The 21,156-nt window shown below is 43.8% G+C and overlaps 1 protein-coding gene across 2 annotated transcripts in view; it reads right to left on the reverse strand.

The window, feature by feature from the left end:
• The window catches only part of RSPO2 (R-spondin 2), a 108,921-nt gene extending 88,268 nt beyond the window's left edge, over nt 1-20,653 (reverse strand). For both annotated transcript variants that reach the window (XM_063327403.1, XM_063327402.1), the window contains exons 1-2: nt 20,420-20,653; nt 19,769-20,045 (exon numbers count right to left, since the gene is read on the reverse strand). In XM_063327403.1, coding sequence (XP_063183473.1) covers nt 19,769-19,862 — 94 coding nt within the window. In that variant the 5' untranslated portion in view covers nt 19,863-20,045; nt 20,420-20,653. The remainder of the gene's footprint in view (nt 1-19,768; nt 20,046-20,419) is intronic.
• Between the last annotated feature and the right edge of the window lie 503 nt (nt 20,654-21,156).

Below are 21,156 nucleotides of genomic sequence, written 5' to 3' on the forward strand. Positions count from 1 at the left end.
CCAAATACACTCCTTCCTTTGCTCTTTTTTCCACATTAGCATATCTGTGCTGTGGAAGCACAGTGATCTCGGTCCTAAAGGAAAGGTCTGAGACTTAAGAAGGGAACAAAGTAAGGCTACAAGTTCTCTTTCACTGCGTCTTTCACCGCTCGGTTGCCAGTGCCGTGGAACTTGGCTTGTTCTTACAAATGCCATTATTGAAGATCTGAAATTTCTGCTATGCTGTCTTGTAAGAAGAGGAAGTAATATGACAGCACACTAACGCAATACCAGAATTTTTCAGCATTATTAAATAATTAAGTAATCAAGCATTTATTAGGTGGTCTCAAAAGAACATCTCCTCCTTCATTTATAACGTGACTGCCCTTTCACTTACACGAATGTATTGAAAGTCTTGGAAGCCAACGCACTGAAATATCTTCAGGACAAACTCCATGGGGAAGAAAGGGAAACTTTATAAAAAAACATGATGGCTTTCAATATAAACAATACGAAACTCTGCAGTACACAGTGGGTCCATTTCTGGAATTACAGACTTCAAAAACTTATGAAACATCGCATATAATGAAGGCCCTTGATCAATATTTTGCCCTTCACAAATTTCAAGCAGAAGTCTAGCACTTGACAATCCAAGAGGAAAATATTGCATGGGAAAATTAAAACTGTATTCAAAGGCCTTCAAGCTTCCTTTCCGCATGCTCCCCACGGATGAGCTACAGATAAGATACACAGGCTATTCGCTGGAGTATACTTTCCAGTTTGGAGCCCAGTGTTTGGACGTCTGTTTTCCCCGCTGAGTAGCACCTGAACGTATGGCAACTGAGACCGTTATGATCATCTCTTCTAAGATTCCTGTAGCTCACGCTATGGTATCAATAGGAATTTATTCTTTCCCGCTTCTTAAGTGATCTGAGTAACTTTCAAATTAAATTTTGGAAGGAAAACTAGTCCCAAATTAAAAAGAGCTTGGATTTACTGCTTCATTGACTAGAATTATTATTATTATTATCATTATCCCCGATGTAAAAATATAACCATTCTCATGACTGAGTTGTCTTTCTTCTGTAAGACTTACTGAAGAACTCTTCACATACTCTTTAAGTTGTCTTGTTTCTGGATTCAATGAAGAATCCTGAGCTGAAGGTAACAAAGCCACTGGTCCTATCTATTTAAGCTATATCCAGCAAAATGTGATAGGCATCAACATATAATGTCATACAGTTGAAATTTCTTAAGGCTTTTTGCTCTTAACCCCGAAATAAACCAATAGCAGATGAGCCTTGTCAACAATTTGCTAGTTGCTTAGTACACTCCGACTACCATGTTCTAGAATGCACACTATATATCTGGTTGGTATTAAACTGCATAATGAAGAACATATTTACATCCTGTATTTTTCCAATCTTATTCACTATATTACAGGATTAATGGGCCTACAGTTCATGTCAGGAGCCAAATTGTTCTAATAAAATATGAAGCATTTATCTACTGAGAGGCTGGAAAGGGCACCGTTTGTTTATTGCCAAGTCTGAAACACTGCTAACAAGAGCGTATGTTACTTAATCTCATTCATGCCCATAAGATTTTACATGCTAAGACTATGCTGAGTAAATAAAATTCAGAAACCTGAAGGAAATCCTATTCTCTTATTTTTATTGTGCATTAGTAACAAGCTTGACTCTGTACTGGAAACAGCCTATTTTCCAGCTCACCTCAGCTACTTCTAAGGTACCTAAGGCCTCATTGTAATCTGCACAAGACATGGAAAGTACTGGGCAAATAAGCAAAGGAACACAGTCCTACCAGAACCAGGAAAATCACTGGATAAGCAAGGTTTGTTCACAGACATATCCAACTGTCACAGCATTTCAGATGGCACTTGTGAACCAATGGTGATATTCTCATTCCACTCAGGTGAACATAAGATGAGCCATTCTTTTCACGGGGCCAGAATTCTCCCTATATCTTTGCCCTAAAGAACTTACAGAGCAGTTTAAACAAATAGAAGTACGCTGCTCTGAAGTCCAAGCGTGAGGTTTTGACCATCATGATGCTCTTTATGGAGAAAGCTTCCAAAGAACATGTTGGATAAAGGCACTAAAAGCAGAAAATACTGAATGCTAAGGAACAGGTCTTCCAAGTTATAAACATCAGAACAAAAAAAGCATATGTAGCAGAATGCAAGTAGAAACTAGATAAGAGAATTGCATTTCTTTCTTCTGAGACATGTGCGGTCTTCACCATTGTAGTGCTGTTACACGTCTATGCCAGGGGCAAATCTGTAGTCCCATTTTCCAGATGAAGAAAGGTGAAGACAGGAGGTGGACTGAACGACTTCACCAAGGTCACACAGGCAGAGGGTCAGGAAGGGAAAATAGATCTTCTGTACCCTGAGGCAGCTTCTTATCGTTGCAGTCATCCTCTTCTAAATCTTTAGTAAAACTGAACATAACCATTGCAAAACCATAATTCATAGAACTCTTTAATACACAAATTACTAAATTTTAAAAGACTTCAAAAACTTTAAAAGACTTCAAAAACTTCCTACAAAGTTTTCTTCCAAAGCAAAAATGAACCAATACAACCATTTTCAATAAAGACAGGTTTTTTTGGAGGTTGGGGGACAGGAAGAAGGTGATACTTCCAATAAATACGTAAGTTTCAGCAATAAGCTCAGAGACAAAATGACGGACTTGCAGGCAAGACAAAAGAGCTTATAGACACTTTGGAAAAACCGTGAAGGAAGAATAAATGCTGAAAATGACGTCAAAGCTGCAGACGACTGAGAGGAGGAGCAGCAAAGCAATCTAATTAGAAATGGGGAAGGTAGAAGAGCAGAATAGGGGTCTTCAAACATAGTGGAGAAACACCAGATTGGAAAATTATAACTCTGGAAATAGGCGTATATTACCACGTATGAATGTATCTGAGTTACAGAAAGATATATGGAAAAGGCAACTCAAACTCCCACGGTTTCCACGCTACGCTAATAGCTGCAGGACGTCGCTTTAATTCAATCCAACAGCACTGTGCTTTACATCCTGCATGTACTTAGCACATTCAAAACATCCACCAAATCTTCTGTCATCCTCCCTGTTGTCAGCCCAAGGCCTCAGAGTTTGAGACATCAAACAACGATGACGGACTTAGAAATCTTGAAGTAGAACAGATGGAGCGTATTTGCTGTTCAGATACGTATAGCTTTATCTCCTCATCTTGCAGGAATACCATTAAAAATGGAATTAAATGAAGTAGCTTCTGTATTTCAGATCCACTTAAATCACAGCAGGCTGGGTCTTTTCCTAAAAGAATGACACTTAATGGCTACAGGGCTTTTTTTAATCCAAATCAGAATTCCCTCATAAAGAAGATAAAAAATACAAATGTACTAAATTTACCTATGCGTTCTGGCTACTTAGCATTCAGCACATTTCAAGCAGAGATTAAAATTAGTATTTGGCAAGGGGCTACTTATTTTTTATTGGTTATTCTGTGGGAATGCAAATACAGTCTTAAAAAACAGACAAGTCATATGTTTATAAAAAACTAAAAGCCACTTGGCTTACATTACATAAGTTTGTAATGTGAATAATAAGACTGTAGAATTAAAGGAACGATACTGGCAGCTCAGAGGAGGTAAAGACAAACATGCTACATACTTTTTTTATACATTCTTAATATAAGAAATATACATTTTTTAGCTTTAAAAATTTAAGAAATTCTCAAAATTATGTCTCCATTTTCAGATAAGTTAAAGTCAGTAAGGTGTTCAGCTAAGTATCTCTAAATGCAGGCCTCTCAAACTTCGCAATTTCACAGCCCAAGTCTGAGATGCCTCAAGGCTCTCGTCATTTTCAAAATCTGATAATATAATTATCTTATTTTGGTATGAAATAAAACATATTTTGTTTTTTATGAACACATAAATTGTTCTTACAGCAATTATGTCAGCCTACTGCAAGTACCTACTTACATATGAAACTGTCCATCCTTTGTACCTGAAAGCTGATAAAATATGTCAGCATAAAACTCCATTTAAATACTTTTTCAGACACGTATCTTGTAGTGGAAAAAAAGGGTAGTAATTTCTGCACACTACAGAGCAGTGATGCAGAGTCACGCAGGTTTTGCTATCTCATCCCCGACAGACACGAGAACGCAGAAGACTTCACATCAGATAGAGCCAGCACTTCCTAAATCTCTCAGATCCTTACCATGGATTAGATGTTCTGCATGCAGGTGTGCGCTCAGTCAATAAACTTGGAGGCAGGAAACTTATTTATGTGGTTATTATCCTTCATAATAACCATATACCTGCCTCGAGATTAACACTCTAGGACCTCTTAGCCATGCAAGTCACTGACATAATTTAAAGCGCACTGTGATAAAACACTGCCCTCTGCACCGGAGGAACTGAGGCACAGAAGTGAAAGACAGACTTTCAGTGCCTGCTTAAGATGCGAGTGCTCAACAATTATTTAAGGGGAAAAAAACTTCTTTTCAGACACACATGCAAAAATCCATTATGGGGGTGGTAGGGTGGAAGAATCTGGTTTTAAACACGCTGACCAGCTCTGTTGGTAAGAGAACCAGGCACCTTGGATTCAAATTTCATGCTCTCGCCGCTAAACCACAATCCCTGCAGAGCATTTAAGTAAAGCTGTAAAATGGAACATCAAACAGCAAATGCAAAGCTCTAGGATGTATTTGAATACTATCAAGAGCATTCAGCTAGTCAGATTTCTCCTTGGCTAAACATATGTAAACAAAAGAGAAATAATTCCATGCAGTAGAATATCATGGGGTCTCTACATGGTTACTACAAGGAAAGAGGAGACAGCGTTTCTGTTACAAACTAAGCATGAATGACAAAATCAAGGAACAAATTAACGCGGTAACAAGCAGTGATGAAAAACCAGTCAACTATGTTTGTGGCCAAACAAAATGGTTAATGCTTAGTCACAGTTTCGTAAGTTAGCGGTGTGAGGTGTAAATGCAAAAGGAGGATAACACTAAATAGTTCTGACATTGAATCATTTCAATACAAGCCCCTGGAGAGACATGCTATTGCTCCACAGCGCTGCATTTCACTGTGGGCTTTTTCTCATTACGTATCCGCCAGGCTTCACTGTGACTCGAGGTATTTTTAAGGAGAAAGACGGAGCCCAGAAAGGCACATGCTATGCTGAACCTCACAAAAAATCTAGAATCGATTACCATTTTCTGTAGAAACAGAAACTTTGTAATGAAAATTTTACACGGAAATTGATATACTGAGCAAAAGCATTGCTCGCTCCAGCAGCGGTCAATAATGCTTTAGGAAAAGGTGTAAGAAACCTCTTGTCAGTAAAGGCAAATTCCTCTCCACATTAAGAATATTGCCAGTCTGCGATACTCAAGTCTAAACCTGGAAGCATGAGATGAAGTAGTTCCTCTGAAAAACTCTAATCTTAATAAGGTTTTTATTTCTTTATTTCCATAAAAAGTATTTCCTACTTTACCCTGCAATGGTCAAACCTCAGACTTAGCAGGAATGGCTCTATCAGCCTGCTGGGGTGAGCATCCACCCAGTCGCAGGAGGACGTGGGCACCATCAATCATTTGCTTTCCTTCTACCCCTATCCCAATGCCATAGCAGGGCTGAGTAAAAAAATCACTTGTGACTTGTTTTTTCACAGGTGTTAAGCATCCCAAATCCTCATTCTCTTTTACCTTATGGAGGAACTCGGGCCTTTATAACCCCAGGACTCAATTTCTATACCTGTAAGAGATACCCCTCGCTTCAGAGAGGTGCACTGGAAAGTGTCCTGAGCACTCCAAAACACAATCACAAAACAGAAGACAAGTGATTTTAAAAGACACCATCACAGTAGGCATGCTATTAAGAATACGAGGCCACTGGGTTTGCTAACCCCACATAATCAGAAAACAAAGACCAAGGTGGATGAAATATCATTGCTACTAACCACTGCACTGGGTCTTCTCCTGGATTTTGAAGTGTCAATGCACGTATTTTTTTGAAGCTGTCCGCATCTAAGGATATGAACTACACACGTAGCTATTTATCAGCTAGAGTGCGTACACTGAGCTACCAGCAAGGATAAAAGCAACAGAAAGTAGATGAAAAAAATGTTAAGGCTTTAGTAATTAGAAAAAGCCAGCTGCAGCTAATAAGGAGAAGGAATGTTAAACTGGGATTTTTTTTTTTTTTATTTAAAAAAAAAAAAGAAAACTTTAATGCAGCTGACACACAGAAGCCAAGTAAATCACTGGACTCTTTCACTATATGACTGCTGGTAGAAAACTGTGCATGGAAAAACTACCGCAGCTGATCTGGTAGGAACACAAGCCCTAAATGGAGGTCTTCGTTCAGGTCAAGCTTTGGCAAATTCTAATCCTTCTCAGGTGACATTACTTGTATTCGACCACATCCAGTTGATCTCTTCAAATATTTTCCTTCCTCTCCTCCTTAAGCCTTCCAGAGTGTGTTTAAGTAGCACAGACTAATGTTATTTTACCCAATGAGCCTCATATTACACCGGGCTCAATATGCAGTAGTTTCACTTAGCGGCTGCTTGGAAAGCTATTAGGAGAAAACAATATGAAACCAAGTCTGTCTTCAGATTCAGGTTTAATAGAGTCACATTTCAACCCTTTTCCAAAAGCTGAAAAAACCCTACATATTGATGCCACTGCTAATGTTACAATAACTGAAATAAAAGTTGGAAGCAGCAAGAATTTTTCCAGGAGTCTGATGGAAAGAACTAAAAGTAATGAAAAAGAGTTCTCAAATACAGCATTAGCAAAGTGAACTTCAGCTCTTAAAAAAGAGAAGCGCCTGACTTTCAGTCTTTCTGTAGGATCTGACAGTAATACTGCATGAGGGAACAACATACCAGAGCAAGCACCACTTCAGAAATATACGCTATACCCAAGACATATTGATATTATGCTCAGATTTACAATAAAATGAGTGAGACCAAAGTTAGATCTAGTATCTTAATCATTGCATTCACAATGCATTCTTTGGTATTTCTAAATATTTGAAAGAAAAAAACTGGGGGAGCAAGAACTCATATGATGCAAAATTAGCATGATATAGAACCTTATTTTTATGATAACTTTAAATGGCTCAGATCACCCAGAAAAATTTGGGGTTTTTGTATTCCCTTTGCTTTCATCTCTCACCTTTCATTTCCACTGCCCATCATCAGCTTTTTTTTGCATGGAAGCGTGAATAGGAGGGAGATGGGAAGTAAGAGGTGGAGCGGGTGCTATTTCAAGAGTCCTGCTAGACTTGTTGAGAGGAAGTGACAGAGCTGGGAAGTCCTGTGTCACTGCTAAATACCAGGAGGCTGCTCTGGGTTGATCTCAGTACTACAACAAAATTAGAGTGATTGCAGCTGCACATGAATCACATAACCCAAGGACTCCTAAAGGGAATGGACTCTGTGTTTCCTCTCCACAGCTGACTATTACTAAAAACCAAGCAGGCAGAAGCTAGGTACCTGATACTTTTCCAAACCACCTTTCACAGAATGGTTGAGGTTGGAAGGGAGCTCTAGAGGTCATCTGGTCCAATCACCCTTTTCAAGCAGGGCCACCTAGATGCAGTTGCCCAGGACCACATTCAGAAAGCTTTTGAGTATCTCCAAGGATGGAGCCTCCACAACCTCCTGGGCAACCTGTGCTGGTGCTCAGTCACCCTCACTGTAAAGTGTTTCCTGATGGGAACCTCCTGTGTTTCAGTTTGTGCCCATTGCTTCTTGTCCTGACACTGGGCACCACTGAAAAGAGCCTGGCTCTGTCCTCTTTGCACCCTCCCTTCAGCTATACTGATGAGATCCACCTTGAGCCTTCTGTGGGCTGAACAGTCCCAGCTCTCTCAGCTTTTCCTCATGGGAGAGGTGCTTCAGTCCCTTAATCATCTTTGTGCTTCTTCATTGAACTCCCTCCAGTACGTCCATGTCTCTCTTGTACAGAGGAGCCCAGAGATGGACACAGTACTCCAGGTGTGGCCTCACTAGTGCTGACTAGAGAGGAAGGACCGCCTGCTGGCAACACTCCTCCTAATGCAGCCCAGAACACAATTAGCCTTCTTTGCAGCAAGGGCACATTGCTGGCTCATGTTCAACATAGCGCCCACCAGGACCCCCAGGGCCTTTTCTGCCAAGCTGTTTTCCAGCCAGTTGGCCCCCAGCATATATTGATGCATGGGGTTGTTCTTTCCCAGGTGCAGGACTTTGCACTTCTTCATGAACTTCATGAGGTTCCTTTTGATTTCTCCAGCTTGTTGAGGTCCCCCTGGATAGGGGGTAATTTCCAGAATACTGCTGGCACAAGATGCAAATAACAAGACACTTTTAGCGGAAGAACAGACAATATCCTCCTCTTCTTGTACCCAAAGTTGAGTGAAACTAAATTCCCTTCGACGCAATATAGGAGTCTGTATTGGGTTGAAGAGCTTATGCGACAGAGAGATGGATAGAGCATGTGCAGCACAAATATGGGAAGATAACAGGAAAATTGTTGACTTTCTTGCTGAGAGAGATACAGATGAGGCTGAACTCTGCTATCTGAAACGGAGGAAATACTTTATTTTGTGCTAGCACGTGCCCTTAACACAGAGGGGCTACATAATCCAGAGAACATGAACAAGTCTAAGAATCAAAACTGGAGCTCAGATGGCCAGCTTTGTCCCAAACTGTTAATCACAAGGTTATTCTGCGCCTCCTCTTCCCTTCCTACCCCGTGTCAGTTTTGTTTACTTGAACCCTTCAGAAGTACCTATTTTTACTACTACACATCTGTACAGCAGTAGAGACAAACACCGTATAGCACAAGGTGGCCTACAGGTTCTGTTCACCTAAATATGGGATTTTGCAGAAGATTTGCTTCTCAGTTTCACAGCACATATTGCATTGAAGCAGTTCATAGTTTTCTGTTTCTACAACAACTTATACTAAAAAAAACCAGACAAAACACAGTAAACTTGAATGGAAGCAAGCTTTATAGAAAAAAACAGTTACTTTAAACACTACAAAAAAGTTGGGTTTTTTTCTCATTTTACTTCCCAGCTGTAGCTACAAATGTTTGCTAAAACTTAATTCCAGATAAAACCTTTGAAGGGCAAGGGCAACAGGTGAAGTGCTGCAAAATCTGAGACTGAATAAAAGAGTTATGGTAAGAACTTGTAATTCCGCAGTTTCATTAGCTAAAAAGAGAACCCATGACCCGCTGTCATCTCAGCAGCAGTGAAGTTGCTGCACTCCAGCATGCTGCAGTAGTGCTGTGAGAAATACAGTTGGAAGCCAAAGCACCTGTCTAGAAGAACCATTTCAATTAGACGCTTCCATCATTAACTCCTTCACTGCCATAATATTAACATTTCACGCTGGAACGCTGCTAAGCATTTACGTAAAAGAGGGATTTATTTTCTATTCCCATTGCCATTGACGCATACATGTAGTAACCAAAAGTTTTACTTGTGGGAAGACTAACAGTGAAAGCAATCCTTCTGACTTCCTGAAGGTACCCTCCTACCAGCAAGGCAGAGTTCCCAGCACTGAACCATGTCAGATAGACAACAGAGACACGAGACAGGTGATCTGCCCACGTGCAATCAATCTTTGCTGAACATCTTAAAAATCACCAAGAAAGACACAAACAGGCCAGATATATTTTTGATGTCCCAGGCAAGGAGCCTACGTTGAAGAACTGTCCTGTCATCATCTGTTGTCACAGGAGTAGATCACAACAGCAAAGGCACACAACTGCCCTACTCCGAAAGGTGCCTTCCCTTGGACGTCCCTCAGAAAGTCAACTTTTGTCACAAGAGACTCTTCAGCAAAGTAGGGGAGAGAAGATTGACCATTCTGGAGAGAACAGGAGACCAAATTTAGAGGTAGAAACACCTCCTGGGAATGCTCATGATTAAAGTATTAAAACATGTAATTTGTTGAGGACAGATAAATAAACAAACCCTCTATAAAATGTTCGTTGGGTTTATGTCCCTTGCAAGAGTGAAGCCATCAGAGGCTACTTCTAAGCATCTTGCAATAATTGGCAATAGTTTTAATCAAACTAAAAGCAAGTAGCTGCTGTGTTGCTGTGCTGTGAACACAACCTAATGCTCCTTGGGTGCATTGCCACTGAGTGACGGTTACTCTTGCTGAGTCAAAACTGAATCCGTGTTCCTTAACGTTATTAGCATACACTGTGTAAAATGACACCTAGACCAGATCTGAACTAGCTGTAATGACAGGCCAAAGAACATTTCTGCTAGTGGAGGGAAATCCGGGACAGATTCTGCTCTGGCGACCTTAATTCAGAGGTTATTGTCTAAGCAGGGACAATGCTACAGGGCCTCACCTCAGCTGGGAACTTTAAGTACCATCTCAATATAGGCAAAGTGAAAGATGATGAAACTTTAGTTCCTATTCAAGAGACGTAGCTACACACTTGTCAGTGGAATCACTAGGTAAATTGGTAGGCTTATGATGAAAATATATCACAGAATCACAGAATCTTCATGGTTGGAAAGGACCCTTAAGATCATCGAGTCCAGCCAAACAACCTACAATCTCTGCCACTAGAGCATGCCCTGAAGTGCCAAATCTAGACGTTTCTTAAATACCTCTAGGGACGGTGACTCAACCACCTCCCTGGGCAGGCTGTTCCAGTGCCTGACCACTCTTTCAGTAAAGTCATTCTTACTAATGTCTAATCTAAACCTCCCCTGCCGCAACTTCAGACCATTTCCTCTGGTCCTGTCATTATTCACGTGGGAGAAGAGGCCAACACCCACCTCTCTCCAACCTCCTTTCAGGTAGTTGTAGAGGGCAATGAGGTCTCCCCTCAGCCTCCTCTTCTCCAAACTAAACATGCCCAGCTCCCTCAGCCTCTCCTCATGTGACCTGGTCTCCAGACCCCTCACCAGCCTGGTAGCTCTCCTCTGGACCCGCTCCAGCACTTCCATGTCCCTCTGGTACAGAGGGGCCCAGAACTGAACACAGCACTCGAGGTGAGGCCTCACCAGTGCCGAATACAGAGGCACGATCACTTCCCTGCTCCTGCTGGCCACGCTATTCCTGATACAAGCCAGAATGCTGTTGGCCTTCTTGGCCACCTGGGCACACAATATCGTATCTACCAATTTTTTTTTTGAGTAATTCAAGAAAGAAAAAAGAGGAAATCAGTAACACCTATCTTTGCTAAGCATAGTTGCTGTTTCAGTGGTTTCCAACTTGGCCAGCAAGTTTTAGTATGGACGCGCTGGGTGTTGTCAGCGCTGCTCTACATGTGCAGATTAATCTGTGCATGCACAACAGCCATTTCTCTGATGTGGCTAGTTTGGGGGTTTTTTGGTATTTCAAAGGTGGCAACCATACGGCTGAAAAGACCATACATTAGTGCAGAGTATGTATTTGTGTGTAACATATTTCAGCCAGCATTTCAATTCAAAAAAGAAAATAACGTGTCTGGATCAGGAAGTTTATATTTTGTCACACCGCTGCAATTCTCTAACACAAATACTGTTGTCCCTTTGCAGTGCAAAGCAGTGCAAGTTTCTCCCAATATATAAGAAGGCACAGACATGGTCTTCATTGCTGCACATGATCCAGTTAGTGTTCATGCAACTGCCCAGTGACTGAAAAAAAAAAAAAAGCACCGATTTAGGCAGTACCTAAAAGCCAACATCACAAACACTATTTATCTTTTAAGTCCCTCCCTCCATCTCACTACATCTATGTTTGGGTCTGGTTTTCATCAAGATGGAGAAAACCTTGACAATTCTCCAAAAAAATAGACAAAACTTTCTGTGAGGTAAATTTGAGACTCATAATCCCTAAACCATATGCTCTGGATTATTTTTAGATTTACATTTTTTAAATCCTAGAGAGCAAAAATTGTTTTTTAAAAACAGAAAATCGTACTAGAAAGATTTTCATAATGTTTTGGATCTATGTTAATCCTACATGAGATTTGCTATTACCCTCTTCAAATAACATTCATAATTCAATTAAAAGTGTTTATTTTGAAACATAATTACGGAACTGCATGCCTCTTCTAAATATTACCTGTAATTACTTACACTTTCCTTGTTACAGTCATACAAACATGCCATAAAAACAACGAAAAAAAAAAAAGGAATGAGAGCAGATAGCATAAATTCCATTCCCTCATAAAAGGACAAAGCCTTACAGATACATCAAGTACCTGGCTCTACTGAAATTGGTGTTTAAAAAGAAATACATAACTGATTAATTACTGGATGCTACGACTTGCAAAGTGCCTGCTATCAAAAGATATTTCTCCTATTACAGTGAAACAAAGAGAAGGAATATTTTTTGCCAGGACACACTGCTCACTGGATCTTAATAGATGGGACCTTAAAAACCTCCCCTTGATCACATAATCAAGGTGCCTAAAACGCTAGTTGCTTCTCTGCTTTCCCTTAAAAAAAACAATCATCTCTTTCTGCCCCGTGCAACAATTTTACTCTTTTTTTTATGTCCTTTTGCTTTTTTTTCCTTTGGCTTTGTACATTCAAGTCCATAAACAAGAGGAAAGGTCAGGAAACTTAGTCACCAATCTTTCACGTGCTACCAAGTAAAAAGAAATTTGAAGCGACAACTTCGCATTTAAGCTACAAGCAATTGCACCCAAATAGAGCAAGATTAAAGCAAAGCTATATATGTTCATTGGAGTGTTGCATTCAAGAGTATTTAGGTACAAACACAAGGATGAGACAGTGTGACCTGTACACGTCCAGAAAATGCTCACGCCTGCTCCGTGGACCACAGTTTGATAGATAAAGGTCAGAGATGTGCATAGCTTCAAAATCAAGGTGCTAAAATGGAACAATCCCAAAGTAAAGCACACGATTAAGGTCTCAAATCCCTGTAGTCTCAGAGGAAGATCTACATAAGAAACTATTGTGATACTCCATCATTTTAGATGAGTTACAGTTTTCATCTCCATTCCATGCTCAGAACATCGACTTTCACATCAATTAAGTATTTTGAAATAGGATTATGTACAAACACCAATTTCTTGTAATTCCTCCTTCCTGCCTTCCCTCTCCACTGCAGAAACTGCACTGAAAAGTGACATTAATTAGAGTGTCTGTCAGACTCATTCTTTCACTCTGACCTCTCCCATGTTTGACACTATGTTGCACCATCATCTGCCTTTTTGGGCCATACACTGGGGAGACCACCACCCTGATCCCTTTCGACTTCATTTCTCCTCAGAGTTTTGAAAAAGTATTTGCTAATTAGGGGTGGGCAAAGAATGGACTGAGAGCAGCCCTGAGGAGAAGGACTTTGGGGTGTTGGTTGATGAGAAGCTCAGTATGAGCCAGCAATGTGCACTCACAGCCCAGAAAGCCAACCACATCCTGGGCTGCATCAAAAGCAGCATGGCCAGCAGTTCCAGGGAGGTGATTCTGCTCCTCTACTCCGCTCTGGTGAGACCCCACTTGGAGTACTGCGTCCAGCTCTGGGGACACCAACATAAGAAGGACATGGACCTGCTGGAACAGGTCCAGAGGAGGGCTCACAGATGATCAAAGGGCTGGAGCACCTCTCCTGCGAAGACAGGCTGAGAGAGTTGGGGTTGAAGAGACGGCTCCGGGGAGACCTTCTAGCAGCCTTCCAGTACCTGAAGGGGGCCTACAGGAACGATGGGGAGGGACTCTTTGTCAGGGAGTGGAGCAATAGGATGAGAGGTAACGGTTTCAAACTGAAAGAAGGTAGATTTAGAGTAGCTATTAGGAACAAATTCTTTACTGTGAGGGTGGTGAGGCACTGGAACAGGTTGCCCAGGGAAGCTGTGGATGCCCCATCCCTGGAAGTGTTCAAGGCCAGGCTGGATGGGGCTTTGAGCAGCCTGGTCTAGTGGGAGGTGTCCCTGCCCACGGCAGGGCGTTGGAACTAGATGATCTTTAAGGCCCCTTCCAACATAAACCATTCTATGATTCTATAAAAATGGACAGGACGGTTCACCTCATGGTAAACCCTGTGAGATCTGGAACAGCCAGATGTAGAGAGAATGAAGTGATGCAGCTAGGTTTCAAATCAGGCTTACACATTACCTTACTGCACACAGATTTGCAAAGTTCAACAAGGGTAACAGTAGACCCTGGTCAATAAACAGCCTTTATGTATGGAGCTGGCTGGACAAAGCCATCGTGTAGACAGGAGAAATAGCTGTACGACCCAAACTCTGCATCTGCCTGATGGTACTCAGAAGCAAGATCCATTTGACACTTTTTACTTCCTAAGATGGATTTGTCAGAAGCCAAGTATCAGAGAGTCATATCACAAGTCTGTTCAATACTCTACACCAAAACTTACTTGGGAACAGGCTTTAAGCCCAACACTACTGTCCCAAAAAGTGACAGATTTACTCTGCATGCACAAAGTGACTTTGCAGCACTCAACTGACACTTTCCAAAGCACTGCATCTGCTAAACAAGTACAAAGACAATGAGTATACAAACCATGGCAGCACCTAATTTTGGTGTCTAAAGCAGGCCATGATGAAAGGATCAAGCTGTTACATTTGTGCATTATCAAGAGCCAACGTGTATGAAGTCATGCTTTTCACTAAGAAAGGATTAGCAAATACTTGGAGCCTAGACAAATACAGAAGGTTCTCCAACTGTGCCTGAACAAAACTCTGAGGTGAAAAGAGAGGGCATGCCTGAGGAATTTAATTTAGCATTAAAAAAATACCTGAAACTAAGTAAATCTCTAATACAAGAGAAAATAAAAGTTCAGGGACCGTATCTGTTAAAGTTAAGAGCCGCACCAACATGAAATTTTAATATAGCTGAGAAGATTGGATGTGGTGGATCCCTTCTCATGTGGGGCTGATTTCAGCTTACTTCAGGGGCTAACAATGAAGACGTGTACATCTGAACTACACCTCAATTACAGATTGCGGTAATCAAGTCATCTTATTTTATACTTATTGAATTTGGGGTACACTTTATCTGATCAAAGGCAGGCACCTGTTGTAGATGAGTTAAATTGTACCGACAGCTCCATGGACTGTACCAACTAGCACTACATCAACTATAAAAGAAAATGTAGACATTCATGTTGCAGGTAATTACATGTAGCCACATGAATCCCACGCTTGGAGTTTATAATCAAGGACACACTTTTGGAAAAGGACGTTATGGTCAGCTATAAGCTTCTGAGTGATGTGTAGCATACTGGGAAAAGTTTGCAGCCGGTGATGGTCTGCAGGTTTGACTAGACAGTCCCCTCTCAACTATGGTTAGCTAAGGTTTTGGGGTATTAAAAAATAACTAGATAATCAGAAATGAAATGCAGCCCTCCATGGGATAGTCAGGCTCTTGGCAGAAATAGCAAGAGAAAGGAAAAAAAAACCAACAAAGAAACAGCTTACAGAAAGACCATTGTTTATTTCTTTATGCCTTGAATTTTGGTAGTCAACACCTCTTCCACTTTCTAGCTTTTAAGTAATGTCATATTTTTCATTAAAAGCAGATTATGTAAACAACACCATGCTAACGTACTTTATCACAGTAATTATGCTGGCCTGTATATTTTAAATGACATGTTTAAGTGAGAAACTGCATTCTTCCGTTACCATCTTAGCTTCCCTGTATTAGTATACAAACTCACTTTTGGTATTTTTCATGCATTTTGAGTTGCACTAGTAACAGATTTCAGCCAAGCCCTGGAAAATATATATCCCCCGCTTCCCCAAAATAGGAAAAACAAAAAATTAAGTCATATTTATCAAGCAGAAAAATGTAAGTTCTTCATCACAATGTAAGTCTTCCCGCAGGTTTTAATACAAAAGCATATAAGCATAGACTTCAAGGTCTGACCAGGTGCACCCATCTAACCCAGTATCCTCACCCCAAAAGACCTGTAATGGAAGCTAAAGGGATGGATACAGGCAAGGGAAAGCATACCTACAGCAACACCCAGCACTGCTCCCCATTTTCAGTTTCCGCCATAATGGGCCTTGAGATACCTGAAGGGTGTCAGATGCATCTGACTCGCTCCAGAGCATCCTGCCTGGCCTCTGGTTGCTCAAGAAGGTCGTGTACGTGCCAGGCCCGAAGGAATAACCTTTTAAATATCACAAGCAGCATTAGAAACCTACTTCGGGAAACTGAACCAAGCATCTAAACTTGGGTGTCTGTTTTCACGGTGAATCGCGCTCTTGGCATTTTGAGCATCTCTTCTGCAAATCTTCCCAGTGCAATGGAGCATTGGTCACCCTCGGTAACACTGCATCGTTAGCTGCTTCAGTATTCAGCCATTCACACCGAAGTTTTGACTTCTGCTGACATTTCAGTTTAAGAAACTTCCTCAGACTTACCAGACAATAGAGGGTAAGTTGCTGAAAGTTTAAAAGTTTTGACTTTTCAATCGTTTATACTATTAGGATAGTCTTACTGCTGTAGTAATGATATGTATACAAAGAATGTTTAATTACTAACTATCCTAAGTAGTAAGGGGCTGAGGAACAGAAGCTACCCTCCAAAGCTTTACTACTGATCACAAGTACCAAGGAAATTACTCCCAAAAGCGTTAACATGTCTTGGTTCTTCTACCAATTCTGTTACAAGCATTTAACGTAACACCTGAGGAAAACACATATCTCAAAGTACAGCTTCCTTATAAGATTTTAAGACCTAACCCATAGACAAAAAGTTAAATGTCCTCCAAATGTAAAACATGTTTCCAGTTCAAAGAGAGGAAGATAGAATAGGTAAATTACTTGGATAATGTTGGACAATTAAAAGATATTCTTTGTGGTTTGGTTGGGGCTTTTTTGGGTTTGGGTTTTTTTTTCAGATAGTAAATTACTCTTTTGCAGTTAGTGAAGTCTCTGTAAAAGCAGATGTGGTATTTACTTCAATCGAATATTTCTAACACTGGTTCCTTTTCCCTAGTGCTCAAATCATCAATCTTCCCCAAAGTCTGACCACACAATCCAACTGAGACGGGTTCCAAGATTATCTCTGTCTCAGGTAAGTGTCTCGTTAGCTAAATTATACTCCCCCATATCTGAACAGGTTTTTCTTCTAGTTGAAAATCCATGTAACAGCTTCCTATATTAATAACTGGCTTGTCATCGCGATTGCCATCTTACATTAAGATGATAGAGATTTAATTGACATAATTTTGATTCCAGCTACTGTGTTCCTCCACATATACATATACTCCTATAAACACCACCCACGGAGCTATACTGAGATCTGAGAAACACTTGGGGAAATTTCCTTCCCCGGGCACTCCTCCTATCTCCACCTGAGGATATTTTGCCATCACCACTGTTGCTAACTATTCACTCATTGCCACAGATATTACCCCTTTCTGTACGTACATCTAATACGGAGTGCGAACATCCAGGAGGGGAGTATGCATCTTCGCCTTTATGACACTCCTTGAACAGGAACCATCCCCCACAAATTTTCTAAACTCTTGTTTACTAGAGTATTCTCCATCAGCTGCAAATCCACGCAGATGCCAATACAGGCATATAGACTTAAAGTTTACTGTACATTTAGCTGCTTTAAAAGAAAAAAATCAGCTACACATGATATTTGCCCATAATTCCAGACTGAATGCAATTGATTTCTACCGCACAGGAGACTTAATCCATGCCAAAACTTTTATTTCATTAAGAAAATGATATTATGGAGCATCTGAGATCATGTAACAGACAAAACAGAATGCCAGAGAAATTTTAACTGCCAGTACCCCACAGTGAATGCCTGATTATTTGCAGATGGGATATGGAAAAATTGTGAAATTATTGGAATTTTGGGTCCTGTACGAAAGCATTACTTCAGACTGCATGTGTCATGGCAAATGTCTATTATAATTTGAATACATTCTTAGATTTTGCTTTCAGTGCTTAGAACTGGCTATGCTCACTTCTTGAGCCTTATTAACTGAAAAAGACTGCATTCTTCAAAGCGCAAAACAAAACCCTTAGGTGATAGCACAAAACAGTGCCAGTAAGTCAACTGTCAATACTGACGGTATTTATCCAATAACTAAACTAAAAACTAATTTAAATCAATCTCCTTTGGAAAAGCCAACTGTTCGACAAGCACAACAATTGGTCTAAGATCAATCAGCGAACATGAGATCAATTAAAACCAGCTTAAGTTTTTGTAGGAGGACAATTCACACAACTCGAGTTAGATGTCTATTCATTTCGGTACTCCCACAATGCAATCCTTAAGCTCTGTTGTAAAGCAGAAATACCACTATCACCCTCCGCTGTCTAGCCAGCACTCTAAGTAGTTCCACATTTAATTAAAGACACAGTATACCCTTTGTTAGCACAGATAGTCTGGTCACTTTAAAGGACTGCTATCGGTTTAGCCACACACACAAAAATTAAATTCTGGAAACCATCTGTTGAAAAACCATCAAAACTAAACCGCTTTACAATTTTATTTGTACCTACACTGAAGGTGACATACGCATGAAAGCGCAAACTATTTTCCTTTCACGCTTTTATTACTGTTCGTACCGGCTTAACACTGGAGATGTCAGCTCCCATCCCTTCCAAGTAATTGTGCTGAAAGTGCAATTCTTTCAAAAATACAAATTTCTCAGCGGCTGAGCCACCTGATTTTCAGCTAACTTTATAAGTGGGGGGGGGGGGAGACACGACCGAGAAAATAATAGGAAAAGGGATAGAAAAATAATTCAGAATAGGTGGATAATAAAAACATTTTATGCTGAAGGTGTATCCCCCCCCCGCAAAAAAAAAAAAAAAGGAAAAAAGGAAAAAAAAAAAAAAAGAGAAACGCCACAGACAGCCCTGACAGCTGGGGCAGAGCTGCAGTAAAGCTTTTCGTCCACATGGGTGCTGTACTGGCACATTTCACCGCCCCGACTCCTAACCCTGGCAATCCCGGCACCAGCATCTCAGGAAAACAGACCCTATCGCACCGTTTCTCTCTGTTTTTTTTCCCCCCTTCAAAGGGCTCTGCGCCTTTCGAGCAAGAGCTGGCGGCAGAGAAACCCCCGGGTTCAGGCGCTGGGAAAGGCGCGGTTGGCTCCGCCGCCGCCGTTCTCCCGCGGGCCGGCCGGGGGAAGCCGCGGAAACGCCGCGGTCACTCCAAGGGTCCGTCCACGGAAGGCAGCCTCAAAGCCCACCCACGGCCTCGCCAGCCTCAACAGCAGGGGCTGAGGGCGACCCTCCGGCTGCTGTTGGACGAGGACGAAACCGGCGACTTCCACCGCTGGCTGCGGCCGGGGCCGGCGGCGGCTGCCGGCAGCGCCCTTCCCGCGGCGGGCAGCGCCCTGCGAGACCCCGGCCCCGCTGGGGAGGTGGGCACCGCCGCAGCGGGGGCTGGGGACCTCGGGGGGTGGCACCTACCGCTCCGCATCCCCGTCCTCGCCAGCCCCAAGGCGGGTGGCGGAGCGGCCGCGCCGCTCCGGCCGGTCCTTTCTCACCGGAGCTCCCGTCCACGCCGCTCCTCCCGCTCCCGGCCCGGCCTCCCCGGCAGGAGGGCGGCGAGCAGCCCCGCGGCGGGGTCGCCACGCCGGCCCGGCCCCGCGCCCCCCCGTCCTGCTCGCCGCCCCACGTGGCGACCGGGCAGCCGGGTGGGCGACTCACCTGCCGGCGAGCTCCCCTTCCTCGGCGGGGAGGGGACGGGCACGCAGCGCTCCGGTCGCCCGCCTCCTGCCCCGCAAGCACTCCCGCCCGCCGCCTCGGGCGAGCGTCCCGGGCGAGCGGCGCTACTCACCTCTCTTGCTGCGTCTCCAGCGGCCGGCTTGGCAGTGGCCGTAATCCATACAGTTCAGGATGATCAAGGCAAAGGAGAAGAGGCGAAACCGCATCCTGGGCCGCTGGGCTGGGCAGCCGCCTCCAGCGGCAGCGAGGGGCGGCCGGCGGGGCTGCGAGCGGCCCCGGGCGAGGAGGGGCCGGCGGCGCGCCGCAGGGACCCGGCAGGAGCTCACACGCCTCTTGCTCCCCTTCTCGGGCGCTGCAAACTCACAGCCGCTTCCAGCATCTCCCCCGCGCTGCAGGGAGAGAGAGAGAGAGAAAGAGAGAGAGAGAGGGGAAAAGCTTGGCTCGTGGCTTTCCCGGTCCTCCCCCTTCTCCGTCTCTCCCCGAAAAACAAAAACAAAAAAAAAAGGGGGAAAAAATAACTAAACCAAAAACCCCAGGTCGGGGCAGGAGCGGGACCACAGAGCGCAGTCACCGAGAGCCCCAACTTTTCCCCGCCAGCCGCGGGCGGGCGCTGCCGCTCGGCACCCCCCTGCGCCCCGGGGACGGGCTGTCAGGCGGGGGAAAGCGCTATTTATCCCGGCGCAGGGGCGCACCCCGCCCACCGCCGCTCAGGTCGCGGCCACGGCGGGGCCAAGCCGCCCCCTCCGCCCCGACCCCATCCTACCTTCCGCGGCGCGGCCCCGCCGCCATCCCGCCCCGCCGCCGGGTGCGGGGGACAGCCCCCCGCGGGCAGGAGCGGGCCGGGGCTCCCGGCCACATGCGTCCGCGCCGGGCTCCCCCCCCCAGCTTCGCCCGCCGCCCGCTCCTTTTATGAGGCGGGGCGGGGGCCGCCGGCCGGGGGCAGCGGCGGGGCCGTGCGGGCTCGGCGGGGATGCGGGGCGGAGGTGGTGCTGCGGGACCCGCCATCCCGCCGCCCGGCCCCAGCGCCGCCCGGCGCCGCGCCCCCGCCCCCGCCCCTCCGGGCCCCAGCGCCCGCCCCGAGCACCGAGACCCCCGCCCCGGCAGGCTCTTCCCCGGCGGGCTGCTCCGCTCCCCGAAAACCCTCCGCGTCCTCTCCCTGCGCTGCTCAGAGCCTCGGGGAGCCTTGTCCTGCTCGCTTCTCTCCCTCTTTTTTTTGATGGTGGTTTTTTTTTTTCCTTCCTGCAGTGTTTGGTACTTAGCTCTCTTTCTTTCTTTCACCCCTGGTTTTAAGACCTTTATTTTCCTGTCCTTTTCTTCTGGCTTCCTAAAATCTTGTCTCGCACCTTCCAGAGCCTCTTCTTTGGTGTCCCACTTTCATTGTGCTGGGAAGATGGCTCTTGAAATCCTAAAGTACAACTTTAGCAAGTGGTTTTTAGCTGTTTCTAGCCACTTGGCAGAGGAATTGTAGAGCTGGTAAAGCGGGAACCCAAATAGCATGAA

The sequence above is a fragment of the Chroicocephalus ridibundus genome, chromosome 2 (genome assembly GCF_963924245.1).
Source record: "Chroicocephalus ridibundus chromosome 2, bChrRid1.1, whole genome shotgun sequence".
NCBI lineage: Eukaryota > Metazoa > Chordata > Aves > Charadriiformes > Laridae > Chroicocephalus > Chroicocephalus ridibundus.